Here is a 14,432-nt window from a genome sequence, read left to right on the forward strand (position 1 = left end):
AGTGGCCTCTGTTGAGGGCTTACTGTGTGCAGAGCACTCCATTAAGCAGTTGAGAGTGTGCAAGAATAATGATAGCATTTGTTAAGTGCTCACTATGTGCCAGGCACTGTTCTAAGTGCCGGGGTAGATACAAGGTTGGACACAGTCCCTGTCCCAGTCTTAAACCCCATTTTACAGATGAGGTAACTCGAGCATACAAAAGTTAAGTGACTTGTCCAAGGTCACACAGCAGATGAGTGGCGGAGGTGGGATTAGAACCCATGACCTTCTAACTCCCCGGTTCACGCTCTATCCACTAGGCCATGCTGCCTCTCTACAGCAGAGATGGTAGGCACGATTCCTGCCCTCAAGGCACTTACAGTCTAGTGTGAGAGGCAGACAGCATAATAAGAGCCTGGGCTTTGGAGTCAGAGGTCATGGGCTCAAAACCCGGCTCCACCACTTGCCAGCCGTGTGACTTTGGGCAAGTCACTTAACTTCTCTGTGCCTCAGTTACCTCATCTGTAAAATGGGGATGAAGACTGTGAGCCCCACGTGGGACAACCTGATCACCTTGTATCCTCCCCAGTGCTTAAGAACAGTGCTTTGTACATAGTAAGCGCTTAATAAATGCCATTAAAAAAAATATGTACATAAGTGCTGTGGGGGTGGGAAGAGGCAATGCCAAAGGGAAGGCCTCTTGGAGGAGATATGATTTTAGGAGGGCTTTGAAGATGAGGAGAGTGGCGGGCTGTCACACATGAAGGAGGAGGGAGATCCAGGCCAGAGAGAGGGGTTGATGAAGAGATGGGCGAGATCAAGGTACAGTCAGATGGCCGGCATTAGGAGAGCGAAATCAGAAGTCAGGGTGCTGAGTTGGAGTAGGAAATCGGCAGCTAAGATTGGAGGGGGCGAGGTGAATGAGTGCTTTAAAGCCAATGGTAAGGAGTTTCTAGAAAGTGGATGGGCAACCACTGGAGGTTCTTGAGGAGTCAGGAGACAAGGACTGAATATTTTTTGAAGAAGATTCATCTGGGCAGCAGGGTGAAGAAAGGACTGTAAATGGGAGTAAGGAACTAAGGACTTGTTTTGTTTTGCTGTCCGTCTCCCCCCTTCTAGACTGTCAGCCCGTTGTTGGGTAGGATTGTCTCTATCTGTTGCCCAACTGTACTTCCCAAGAGCTTAGTACAGTGTTCTGTACACAGTAAGTGCTCAGTAAATATGACTGAAAGAATGTGGGAACAGACTGGAGGCAGGGAGCTCCCAAGCTGTCTCTCCAACAAAAAAGATGTGGTTCACCAACTTTTGGGTGAGAGCTGCATGCATCTAAATGGGTTCCTTATTCATTCATTCATTCAATCGTATTTACTGAGCGCTTACTGTGTGCAGAACACTGTACTGAGTGCTTGGGAAGCCCAAGTTGGCAACATACAGAGACGGTCCCTACCCAACAAGGGGCTCACAGTCTAGAAGGGGGAGACAGACAACAAAACACGTGGACAGGTGTCAAGTTGTCTTACTTCATGCCTCCTCAACAAGATAAATGACAAATGGACTGGAACACGGTGTTATAATAATGATAATTATGGTATTTGTTAAGCGCTTGACTATGTGCCAGGCACTGTACTACATGGATACAAGCAGATCAGACTGGACAGAGTCCCTGTCCCACATGGGGCTCACAGTCTCGATCCCCATTTTACAGCTGAGGTAACTGAGGCCTAGAGAAGTGAGTGACTTGCCCAAGGTCACACAGCAGACAAGTGGTGGAGCCGGGATCTGAACCCATGACCTTCTGACTGCAAAGGCCCGTGCTCTATCCACTACGCCATGCTGCTTCTCTTATACAGTGATAAAGTTACACGTTATGTAAGTTATATAAGATATATAAGTTACATAACTTATATAGTTATATAGCTATAGTGAGTTCCCATTGCAGAGGATTAGTTTCACTGATTTCTGCAGGGATTTTACCTGGCAAATTCAAAGACAAATAACGTTAGCTACCTGAAGAAAATATTTTTGAAACACTTACATTTACAACAGCTGCCTCTGTTTTTGAGTCCTCTTCTAAAAGAAAAAATAATTAACTTAGAAAACCAATTTTAACATTCCTTTGTTGGATCTGAAAATACAGTCTACTTACTAGTTTTCAGGGCATCTTCGAGGGGATACTTGCGAGGTCTTCCTCTTTTCCTTTTAACTACAACAGGCTGATCTTCCTAAAAAAAAGTACAAGAAAAAAAGAGCTCCTAAAAGCTACCCAAATCAGAAATATACTAATTTAAGAAAATGATACATCAAAATTCCTTTTATTTATCATCATCATCATCATCAATCGTATTTATTGAGCACTTACTATGTGCAGAGCACTGTACTAAGCGCTTGGGAAGTACAAATTGGCTATGTAGGTCAAATGTGAGACTTCACTGAATATTTAGAGAAAACTCCTTTTTCAGTTGCCTTTAGGCTGATGGCCTTTGATTAAAACCAATCAGATTTCTTGCAATTTTGGACTTGGATGCTAATCAGTGTGGTGGGGATGAACCTCCCATGTTTTGACTCTGGTCAATCTTTCAGGTCTATGCACCACTGGTAACTGAGAACACCTACCTCTAGACTGCAAGCTCACTGTGGGGAGGGAATGTGTCTGTTTACTGTTATATCTTACTCTCCTAAGTGCTCATTACAGTGCTCTGTGCACAGTAAGCGCTCAATTAATGCCTGGCGCAGAGTAAGCGCTTAAATACCATTATTATTAGTAAACACGGTTGGATGAATGAACAACCAGAACACAACAGGTTCCACAATCAATCGACGCTCTGTAATATATATAATAATATGATGGCATTTATTAAGCACTTACTATGTGCAAAGCACTGTTCTAAGTGCTGGGAAGGATGCAAGGTGATCAGGTTGTCCCACATGGGGCTCACAGTCTTAATCCCCATTTTACAGATGAGGGAACTGAGGCCCACAGAAGTTAAGTGACTTGCCCAAAGTCACACAGCTGACAAGTGGTGGAGACGGGATTTGAACCCATGACCTGACTCCAAAGCCCGTGCTCTTTCCACTGAGCCACGCTGTACTGAGTGATTAGTGCATGGAGAGCACTGAAACTTAAGCCCTGGGGGAAAGTCCAATACAACGGAGTTGCTAGACCTGATTCTCGCCCACGAGCAGTTTTGTATCCAGGTGATCACCTCAGGTTTAAGCTCCTTGAAGAAATGGTTGCACTGTGAATCGCTATTCCCATTTGCCCTCCTGTGCTTTCCTCTATTCCCAGCGGTTTTCCTGTTCCCCTGCCTTGCCTCATCACCTCTTGGCAATTCAGTAATTTTTAACTGACCACAGTGTTCTATTTATTTTGTTAATAATGTGCATCTAGCTTTATTTCTGTTTATTCTGATGGCTTGACACCTGTCCACGTGTTTTGTTTTGTTGTCTGTCTCCCCCTTCTAGACTGTGAGCCCGCTGTTGGGTAGGGACCGTCTCTATATGTTGCCAACTTGTACTTCCCAAGCGCTTAGTACAGTGCTCTGCACGCAATAAGCACTCAATAAATGCGACTCAATGAATGAATGTCAAATGCAGTTGGTGCAAATGTGACTGCCCTTTCCCTTCCTGCTTTGTACCCCAAACTCCCTGCCCCAAAGCTCGGGAACAGAGATGGGGTCTGAGGGGTGGGTGTTGCTGTCAGTCACCCCCTCTGCTCAATCAATCAATCAGTCGTATTTATTGAGCGCTTACTGTGTGCACAGCACAATCCACTCTGTCCCTGTTCCCTGTCCTGTTCTGTGGCTCTGGGGTGGGGAGGTGGGAGTCTAAGTAGGAAGGAAGGGGCGGCGGCTACAATCAGTTTCTGGCAGCGGCCGTGTTCAGTCGGCTGAAGCAGTCGCTGGCAGCATTATGGTTAATGTAAAACAAGCAAAAAATTTTACTGGAGTAAGGGGTGAAAAATAGGGAACTACAGGTCAGAGGGGGTCAGGTTTGGGATGAGGGAAGGCTTGACTGATTATCGGACAAGGTAGGAAGGCGGGGCAAACGTGAGGAGGTAAATCAGCCAACAGTGCAAGATGTAACCCTGGGTTGCATGTATTGCGGAGTGGTTATTACCCCGGGGATGCCTGTCCTAACTCTGTCCAAATTTATATTTTTTAATTATGTACTAATCTCGAATTTATTTATATTAATGTCTATCTCCCCCTCTAGGCGGTAAGCTCGTTGTGGGCAGGGAATGTTCATTCATTCATTCAATCGTATTTATTGAGCGCTTACTGTGTGCAGAGCACTGTACTAAGTGCTTGGGAAGTACAAATCGGCAACATATAGAGACGGTCCCTACCCAACAGCGGGCTCACAGTCTAGAAGGGGGAGACAGACCACGAAACAAAACATGTAGACAGGTGTCAAAATCATCAGAACAAACGTAATTACAGCTATGTGTGTTAAACTGTATCTGTTTATTGTTATACTGTACTCTCCCAAGCGTTTAGTACAGTGCTCTGCACACAGTTAGCATTCAATTAACGACAACTGAATGAATGAATAATTTTAAACATCAGAAGCAGAAGCACTGTTTTCTCTGGAAGCCTTCACTTCTGGAATTTGTTGATTAATTTGGTTCAGCAGAACCAAAGCTTGCTTAATTTCAGATTACGGTAAATGCTCTTAGTTTGACATATTCAATAGCTTTTTTTGCTCTAATACTTGGAGGGTGGTACGCTTGAAGGCAAAATTAAAAAAATCCGAATATGAGGGATTCATTCTAATAATCAAGGAAGGGCAACTGTACTTGCCTCTAGCACTTTTACACTGGTGTCTTCACTCTGCGCGGCTTTTTCACCAGTAGATTCCATGACGATAGACTCACCTGTAGAAATACACAACTTGGAGTTATTACTTCAGTACAAAGCATAACTTGATTTGACTGTTAACCAAAATTAGCCCTCACACTTGGTACTCGCTTCAGCATGTTATGTAAGAAATATTCTGGGGCCTGATTACACCTAAAATCCTATTTCTTCACTGAGACATCTACACTTTAATTAGTGTGATTTTATTTCAAGATGATTTTGTATCAGCACCACTTAGGAGTAGTTTGGATTCTAATATAAAACAATTAAAGCAATCTCAAGAGCACTGGAGCTCATGTATGAGTGACACCGTGGGAGGAAGCAGTATGGCCTAGTGGACAGACCATGGGCTTGGGAGTCATAAAGACCTGGGTTCTAATTCCAGCTCCACCATTCAGCTGCTGTGTGACCCTGGATGAGTCATTTAACTTCTCTGTGCCTCAGTTACCTCATCTGTAAAATGAGGATTAAGACTGTGAACCCTACTTGGGACATGGACTCTGTCCAACAGGATTTGCTTGTATCTACTCCAGCACTGAGTATAGTGCCTGGCACACAGTAAGCGCTTAAATACCGATAAAACACACACACACATATATATATAGATATAGATATATATAGATATATATATGTATATATTTATACACACACACTTATATGTATTTATATATAAATTTGTATGTGTATATATATATTTGACTGTTAACCAAAATTATATATATATAGTACAGTACTCTACACACAGTAAGTGCTCAATAAATATGACTGAATAAATATATTAAACCTCTCTATTAAAGAGAATATGAATATGTTAAACCTCTCTCTATATATAGTACAGTGCTCTGCACACAGTTAAGTGCTCAATAAATACGACTGAATGAATATATTAAACCTATTAAAATTTAGGTAGTTCAGAACGGTGATAAACTGAATAGCTACGGATTGTCCAAGAACCTTTGTTTTCTTAAATTAATTCAAGAATTTAAGACAGAGATAAACATATTCAGCTTACCTTTATCTGCTACAATTTCTGAAACAGTGCTACTTTTCTTTACACTTTCCTGGGAGATTTCTTCTGTACTTTCATAATGCCCTTCCTGTTCAGAGTTGAAAAGAAGGAATGAGAACGCACATTTTTAAAAGTGGGTCACATAACAATTTAGTTACTTCAATTTTTTTTCCCCTCTGTTTTGTGATTCCATTTTGGAAAATTTCAAAGCGCTTTTCTTTCTCCTCCATTTTTGTGTTATATCAATCACATTAATGAGAGTACACAAAACCCAGCTGTAATTTCTGTGAGCAAGAAGTTAAAGTGCCTAGACCTGGGTTCCAATCTCAGCTCTGCCACTTGCCTGCTGTGTGACCTTGGGAAAGTCACTTAACTTCTTGGTGTCTCAGTTTCCTCATCTGTAAAACAGGGATTAAATACCTGTTCTCCCTCCTATTTAGACTGTGAGCCTCATGTGGGATAGGAGCAGTATCTGATCTGCTTATCTTGGCTCTACCCCAGTGATTAGTGAAGTGGTTGGCACAAAGCAAGAGATTAAATATCACAATTATTATTACTATTATCGCTAACTACCATGTGAGCAAAATTTGCCTGAAATGGTGCACTAAGATAAACCAGGCAGCAAAGCAGTATAAAATCAATCAATCAATCGCATTTATTGAGCGCTTACTGTGTGCAGAGCACTGTACTAAGCGCTTGGGAAGTACAAGTTGGCAACATAAAGAGACGGTCCCTACCCAATAGTGGGCTCACAGTCTAGAAGTCACAGTCTATGCCATGCTTTACTAGTATTCACTCATTCAATCACATTTATTTAGTGCTTACTGTGTACGCAGAGCACTGTACTAAGAGCTTGGGACAGTACAATATAACAGTAAACAGACATATTCCCTGTCCACAATGAGCTTACAGTTTGGGGGAGGAGGGGAAACAGATAAAAGTACAAATAAATAAATTAAAGGCATAATAATGATTGCATTTGTTAAGTGCTTACTATGTGCAAAGCACTATTCTAAGCCCTGGGGAGGATACAAGGTGATCAGGTTGTCCCACGTGGGGCTCACAGTCTTAAACCCCATTTTACAGATGAGGTAACTGAGGCACAGAGAAGTGAAGTGACTTGCCCAAGGTCACACAGCTGACAACTGGCGGAGCTGGGATTTGAACCCATGACCTCTGACTCCCAAGCCTGTGCTTTTTCCATTGAGCCACGCTGCTTCGACATGGACATGGATGTAAATGCTGCGGGGCTGGGAGGGGGGAAGAACAGGGGAGAAAGTCAGGGCGACACTAAACGGAGTGGAAGAAGAAGAAAAGGGGGGGCTCAGTCTAGGAAGGCCTCTTGGAGGAGATGTGCCTTCAAGAAGGCTTTCAAGGGAGGGAGAGTAATTGTCTGTGGGATTTCAGGAGGGAGGGTGCTCCAGGCCACAGGCAGGATATGGGCCAGGGGTCGGCGGCCAGGCAGGCGAGATGGAGGCACAATGGGAAGGTTAGCACCAGAGGAACCAAGTGCGCGCTCTGGGTTGCTGAAGGAAGGTAGACAATGACATAGTTGGAAACGAGAGAAAAGAGGCAGGTGGTATGGTTTTGAACCACCAACAATTGTTTCAGTATGGGGATGGTTTCAGCATATGATAAAGTAGCAGGGTGGTTTCAGGTCTTCCGGAAAAGGAGTGGGAGGGTGTTTCACCACATTCTGCCTCTCTCCAAGAACTAAATGGAACTCAGCCTTCATTCATTTATCCTGGAGAAGAAATATTCAGGGGTCACAACGATGGCCCCGAGGCAACCCAAGTGGGGGAAAATAGGCAGTGCGTAGAGAATACCTGTAAAACTGGTGGGCTTACTTCAGAGCACTGACTTTGTCTATCTTCTCTCCTTGAGTCCGGGACATCTGCAAGAAAGTTGGTAGATAATGAGCCCCACCTTCCATCTGGACTCATTTTCCCATTAGCCTGCGTTGACCCGGCCAGCTACCAATACACACTGGAGCCCGGCAGGTGTTCTTGGCCTCCTCTCCATTTGAGGAGTCTAGAGGTGGTCACAGATGGGCACGGGTGGACAAGGAGCCAGAGAGGGTGTACAGACCTTCCTTATCATCATCAATCGTATTTATTGAGCGCTTACTGTGTGCAGAGCACTGTACTAAGCACTTGGGAAGTACAAGTTGGTAACACAAAGAGACAGTCCCTACCCAACAGTGGGCTCACAGTCTATCGTGCAAGTGTCCTTTGGCTGTCTTTGCCTAGGTACAGGGGTTCCTCTGAGCTGAGAAAATATGAAGCTGCGAATTCTGTTGTGGGCCACTCTCACAAAACCAAGAGTTTGGTACCAGCAGATTCTCCGCTCACTCCTGGGTGAATCTAGGAGAGGTGGGAACGCAGGTAGGGGTGCAGGAGGCTCGACAGCCGTGGGGGTGACAGGGGAGGTGAAATGGCCAGGAGGAGGAAGCATCTGCTGGGCCTAGGCCATCCCAGGGGACAGGTCTGGCAGGAATTATGAAAACTCCTGCCTAATTTGGGTGGCCAAGGCTGCAGCGGCTACCGAGGTGGCTACCCTGGCAACTGCTTGTTTGCCAGTAGGCACTCATGCTGAGGTCACTATGACAATGAGTAGGTTTTATATGTAAGATTTTTGCAGGCACTTGGCAATGCATTGTGCCCCCACCAGCCATTCCGCTTGTTATCCTCCGCACCCTAGCAGGAAAGAGAACAGGAGTGGTGCTGCACAAACCCCAGGCACGACAATCCATTTCTTTCACGGGTTCTCCAAGTCTTTGAGACTGGTCTGAGCCTCACCCATTCTTTATTCCCCCATATCCCTAGTTCAGGTCTCTGCATATAGAATGCTGCTCGGTAAATAATACTGATGATAACAGATGAAGGACTGTCACCAGCAAAACAAAGTTAGGGGCTAGCAATTGCATGCATTACCATCATGGTTATCTCGCTGTCACTGTTAACGAAAAATCATTGGCTACAGCATGTGGGCTTGATTTTTCCATATCCCCTTCCTTTAAAATTCTTTTCCAGTTACCGAGACACAACTGCTGAATTTGACATGTGAATCGGGAAAGGGATTTCTTTAAACAAACAAAAAAACCTAAAAACTAAGAGGCAAACAGTCCACGGCAGTAATTTCAATTACCAAAATCATTCTCATCAGAGAGGGTGTGCTTTTTTCTTTTTCGTTCAGGTGGCTGACTTTCTTCTTCCTGGGAGGAGATTTCTACCTGTAATTCACAGAAGAAAAGGAAAGACAGAGATGGAGTACAGAAGGCTATACTAGACATATCCAAAAGAAAGACAGCTTCAAAAATGATTTTAAGTATAGCTGTGAATAATAATAACAATTATAATAATGGCATTTGTTAAGCACTATGTGTCAGCCACTGTTGTAAGTGCTGAGGTAGATACAAGATAATCGGGTTGGGCACGGTCCCTGTCCTACGTGGGCCTCAGTCTCAATCCTCATTTTATAGATGAAGGAACAGAGGCCCAGAGGAGTTAAGTGACTTGCCCAAGGTCGCACAGCAGACAAATGGCAGAGCCAGGACCAGAACCCACATTCATCTGACACGCAGGCCCGTGCTCTTTCCAATGGGCCCTGCTGCTTCTACCAGTAACACTGTGCCACAATTCCTCCCTTGGGCCTGGAACTCTCTTCCCCTTCATGTCTGGCAGACCATCACCCTCCCTATTTCCAAACCCTCCTCAAATCCCACCTCCTCCAAGAGGCCTTTCTTGATTAAGTCCTTATTTCCCTTAGCTGCCCGCCCCTCTGTGTCGACTCTGAACTCCACTGTGTACCCCTTAAACACCCTGATGCTCAATCCAGCCCCACGGTACATAGGAATGTGTGCTTAAACTCTAGTATTCCCTGATCTGTAATTCATTTTAATGTCTGTCTTCCCCTGTAGACTTTTTTTTCACTATCAATCAATCAATCAATCGTATTTATTGAGCACCTATTGTGTGCAGAGCACTGTACTAAGTGCTTGGGAAGTACAAGTTGGCAACATATAGAGACAGTCCCTACCCAACAGTGGGCTCACAGTCTAAAAGGGGGAGACAGAGAACAAAACCAAACATACTAACAAAATACAATAAATAGAATAGATATGTACAGGTAAAATAAATAAATAGAGTAATAAATATGTACAAACATATATACATATATCACTAGACTGCCAGTTCCTTGTGGGCAAGGACGATATCTACCATCTTATTATTAAATGCATTAATAGAGCGCTTACTGTGTGCAAAGCGCTGTACTAAGCACTGCGGAGAGTACAATATAACATCAAACACAATCACTGCCCATAACGAGCTCACAGGCTAGAGCTCTACTGTAGAGAAGCAGCCTGGCCTACTGGATAGAGCATGGGCCCGGGAGTCAGAAGGACCTGAGTTCTAATCCCGGCTCCGCTACTTGTCTGCTGCGTGACCTTGGGCAAGTCACTTCACTTCTCTGGGCCTCAGTTCCCTCATCTGTAAAATAGGGATTGAGACTGTGAGCCCCAAGTGGGACAGGGACTGTGTCCAACCCGATCTGCTTGTATCCACCCCAGCGCTTAGTAAAGTGCCTAGCACATTTAAGTGCTTAACAAATACCACTATTATCATTATTATTATTGTTATTGCTGTACTCTCCCGAGTGCTTAAGAACAGTTCTCTGGACACAGTAAGCACTCAATATACAACACTGATTGACTGATTAGATCAGACTGTATCTGAACGATGTACCTATATTACAGTTTCACTTTGCTCCTGAAATGGATCTGTGTATTACATGAAAAAGAGCCGAATGGTTTTGGGTCCAGAGAACATAGTTCAGTTTCCCAAATTTTTTTCTTTCTTATTTTTTTAAAGACAGATATTTTTCATTGCACCTGCCGATCATGCTTTTAAACATTAGATCCTTTTCCTAGGTGTGCAAATGAATATATTGATGTGTGGATGGATGGTTGCTAAAATAGCTGGCTTGCGAAAATAGTCTATATAAGGACACGACAGAAACTACAGAGCAGATCTGTCAGCATCTACGTCATTTCGTTTTAAAATAAGAAATCTGGTCTCTATCAACAGTTAGTCAATTTTTGTTTGTGAGGCTCAAAATTTCAATTCGAATGCAAACCTACCTCTTCAAGTTTTCTTTTAGGAGTGGGGCATCTCACAGCTTCCTGGATGTGAGCTTTACTGCAAGGCACATATTCTGAAACATGAATAGATAGAAATGACCAATTACTACATTTTGAAAAATATTTTATTTGGTGGGTAAAAATGCTTAAGGAGAGGTAGATAATGTAGAATGAATGTACACTAAAATCAAGTGAAGTTTCATCGAGGCAGAGAATCCAGGCATTTTGGGCATGTTGCATGGGGTAATGATTAAAGCTGTGAAGTGTAAAGTTCATGGACAGGAAATTCAGAGAATATAATTCTAAGAAATTTTAAGGGTTATTGGCCCGAAATAGATCCAGTTCACTTAAAAGAATTACAGTGTTGCTTTAACCTAGACTTTAATGACCTATACAGAAAGCATTACAAAACATAATTACCTTTGACATCTTGTGAGCTTTCTAGAGATTTGGCTTTTTCCTTGCAACTGTGAGTTTCTTCATTTGTTTGTGGGTCTAAGGTTTTAGCCTAAATTAAAATAAAAGCATGACAGAAACTGATCACAAAGCATTTATAGGCAAAAGAGAAAAACACCTGGCATAACTGTTGGTTGCTTAATGAATACTAACAGGCTAATTGGGCCCCAAGCCTCTTTTACCTCTTTCGACTCGATAAGGCTCTCTGTTGAGGAGAAATGGATCATTACTCTAGAGCATTTCTTCACAATAATCAGAGCAAAAAATGATGTAGAATATGGAGCTTTCCTGAGGTCCCTGGATATCTACCCCAGTTTTCCCTTTATCATCCTACACCCTTGAGGTTCTGCCTCACATCTGAGATTCCTCCTTTTGCAGATCTTATGTCAAAACAACCCTATGACCAATCAATTTCTGTGATTTCTTGCGCTCTAAGATCACCTCTGCAACAAAAAGACAAAAGTTGTGGCAATTTTTTTAGCCAGGAAAGGAGATGCTCAGAGAAAAGGGCAGTTGGAGATGGTGACAGTGGGGGTGGGATTCAGAACTTCATTCACAAAGGCGGATTATGAAACGCTGTGCAAATTGGTCACGGGGAGAGGGAGGAGTGAAGGGAAGGTGCAGGAGAAATGCTAGCCTAGTGCATTTCCAATACTTCAAAAATCTATTTTCATCATCAAAGTTTTAATTCTCAAACTTTCATGTGTCCTTTTACAATGCTCTATATCACACCCCAATTTACAATCTTACTGGTGGTAATAAACATTTCAGATTTTATCAAAGGTATCAAAAGGGCAACAACATTCTCTTGACTGGTGGACATATTACTTTTTGCTCAGTTTGATGTCTCAGAAGGCCCAATTAGTCAAAACAAGAGTCAAAGTCTTTCAAAAGAGACTGAAAAATGGAGCCAAGCCAAAGGCATAGAGTGCGCAATTCAAAAGGGTTTCTCGGGTCAATAAATACTTCAGGTGACTAAGTTTCCCCACAGAACATGCAAATTTCAATCTGAACTTGAATGTGAATGTGACCAAAACCTAACTTATTTCTACAATATAAAAGGTGATGCAAAAGTAAGCAACCTTGCCCCTTCCCACAGACTTTAATTCTAAATACCTCCAGATGCAAACACACAAAATGATCTTACATTTGATTCTTTTGCCGCAGCTGGATTCTTCCCTGGTTCTACTGTGTTAAAACACAAACACACAAACAAAAACAAAATTAAATAAGGAAACCTAGCATCATCTCAACCCTTGGAGGTGAACCAAGCCTCAAAGGATTCTGGGTCATAAAGCATATATATGCTGCAATATAATGTGTGTGGAGGGGTGATACTGCAGGGGTGATAACATATATGGTATAGATGCTACAGCCCACAGTGAAGACTGGTAACTTATGATGTCTATTTTTAATGCAAATATCTTAAATAGCAACTTAAGAATTCCACATTCTACATTCGCAGTCACTCCCCACTAATATTCAGAAGACCACCTTTCTCCCCATCTTTGAAGCCCTCCTAAAATCATAACTTCAACAAGAAGCCTTACCTAGGTTCTCATTTCTCCTAATCGCTCTTCCTTGTATGTTACCTACGTACCTGGATCTGCATCTTCTAATCACTTCCTCAGCTACTCCAACCCCAAGCCCATAATGCTGACGGACACATCTTTATACTCTCCCATTTCCCCTATTAGTACATTATTTTAATATTCATTCATTCAATCGTATTTATTGAGCGCTTACTGTGTGCGGAGCACTGTACTAAGCGCTTGGGAAGTACAAGTTGGCAATGTACAGAGACGGTCCCTACCCAACAGTGGGCTCACAGTCTAGAAGGGGGAGACAGAGAACAAAACAGATTAACAAAATAAAATAAATAGAATAAATTTATATTAATATCTGTCTTTTCCTCTAGATTGCAAACATGTTGTGGGCAAGGAACGTGTCTATCAACTCTACTGTATAATACACTGCTCAGTGCCCACAAAGTGCTCAATACCGTTGATGGAATGAAGGATTTTACACTAAGAATAAGACTTTGCTTTCACACCTTTACCCTTTGATTTGCTATTTTTCAACTGGAAAAGTGCAATCAGTTCTTTCTTAATATGGAGCATTGTTAATGGAATTAGGAACTATATTCCTTTGATATAGTATCTGGCTAGAAAGAGAATGACTTCAGGAGAAACAGTTATGTTCATGTGTGCACCAGTAATTAAGGTGTGTTTTCTATAACGTAAGGTTTCTCTCAGTCAAAAACATAACCCCCACACTATAGAAGAATTTGTACCACCACTTAGTTTATATTTTAAGAATCTTATACTACCAGGCTTGCTAGTCATACTTGACAGTGACCAAAAATGCATAGTTATTTTAGATATCTTCCTTTTTGCATGAAGATTTCATCTAAGCAACAGGTATTAAAATCCCACAATGTGTACTAACTTTCTCATCTGTCGCTTACTTTATATACTGAAAGAGTTGAATCAACTCAGCCTTAGATAGTTCTAAAGTTCATTTCAAAAACTGAAAAGTTCCAAGCGTTTTGAAAAGCCAGGACTTGAAAATGCCAGGATTGCGAGTCATGCAATGAATCCTCAGGCAGTGCCAATTCCTTCTTCTTGTGATTGATTACTAAGCAACCACTGTGCCAAATGTTGAGGAAATTACAAGAAAACCAGGCCTTGATCCCTAGTCAACAAGTGGTGGTGGGCAATACACAAGCAACACAATAAAATCAAGTTAAAATTCAATGATAAAATAATTAGAGGACTCAAAAGTTCCTCAGATCATTTCTTGTGACATAAATTTTAACAGTTATCAAAATTGTTCAGTAACTACCCTACTGTCTTGTAATGACCCACTGATGAGCAAATGAAGGAAAAGTACAAAGGAATGGGTAACATTAACCTAAAGGGTGAAGTTCATTCATTCATTCATTCAATCGTATTTATTGAGCGCTTACTGTGTGCAGAGCACTGTACTAAGC

At 42.4% G+C, this 14,432-nt stretch overlaps 1 protein-coding gene across 3 annotated transcripts in view; it reads right to left on the reverse strand.

The window, feature by feature from the left end:
• Nucleotides 1–14,432, reverse strand: part of BOD1L1 (biorientation of chromosomes in cell division 1 like 1) — a 76,068-nt gene that overhangs the window by 14,991 nt on the left and 46,645 nt on the right. The window contains exons 13-21 of one of the 3 annotated variants that reach the window (XM_038745949.1): nucleotides 12,588–12,625; nucleotides 11,405–11,492; nucleotides 10,985–11,058; nucleotides 8,992–9,076; nucleotides 7,671–7,738; nucleotides 5,848–5,932; nucleotides 4,779–4,852; nucleotides 2,126–2,201; nucleotides 2,015–2,049 (exon numbers count right to left, since the gene is read on the reverse strand). In XM_038745949.1, the coding sequence (XP_038601877.1) occupies nucleotides 2,015–2,049; nucleotides 2,126–2,201; nucleotides 4,779–4,852; nucleotides 5,848–5,932; nucleotides 7,671–7,738; nucleotides 8,992–9,076; nucleotides 10,985–11,058; nucleotides 11,405–11,492; nucleotides 12,588–12,625 (623 nt within the window). Of the gene's footprint in view, nucleotides 1–2,014; nucleotides 2,050–2,125; nucleotides 2,202–4,778; nucleotides 4,853–5,847; nucleotides 5,933–7,670; nucleotides 7,739–8,991; nucleotides 9,077–10,984; nucleotides 11,059–11,404; nucleotides 11,493–12,587; nucleotides 12,629–14,432 lie in introns of all 3 variants that reach the window. The other 2 variants (XM_038745950.1, XM_038745948.1) reach the window with 2 other exon arrangements.

Source organism: Tachyglossus aculeatus, chromosome 4 (assembly GCF_015852505.1).
Source record: "Tachyglossus aculeatus isolate mTacAcu1 chromosome 4, mTacAcu1.pri, whole genome shotgun sequence".
In the NCBI taxonomy this organism is placed as follows: domain Eukaryota; kingdom Metazoa; phylum Chordata; class Mammalia; order Monotremata; family Tachyglossidae; genus Tachyglossus; species Tachyglossus aculeatus.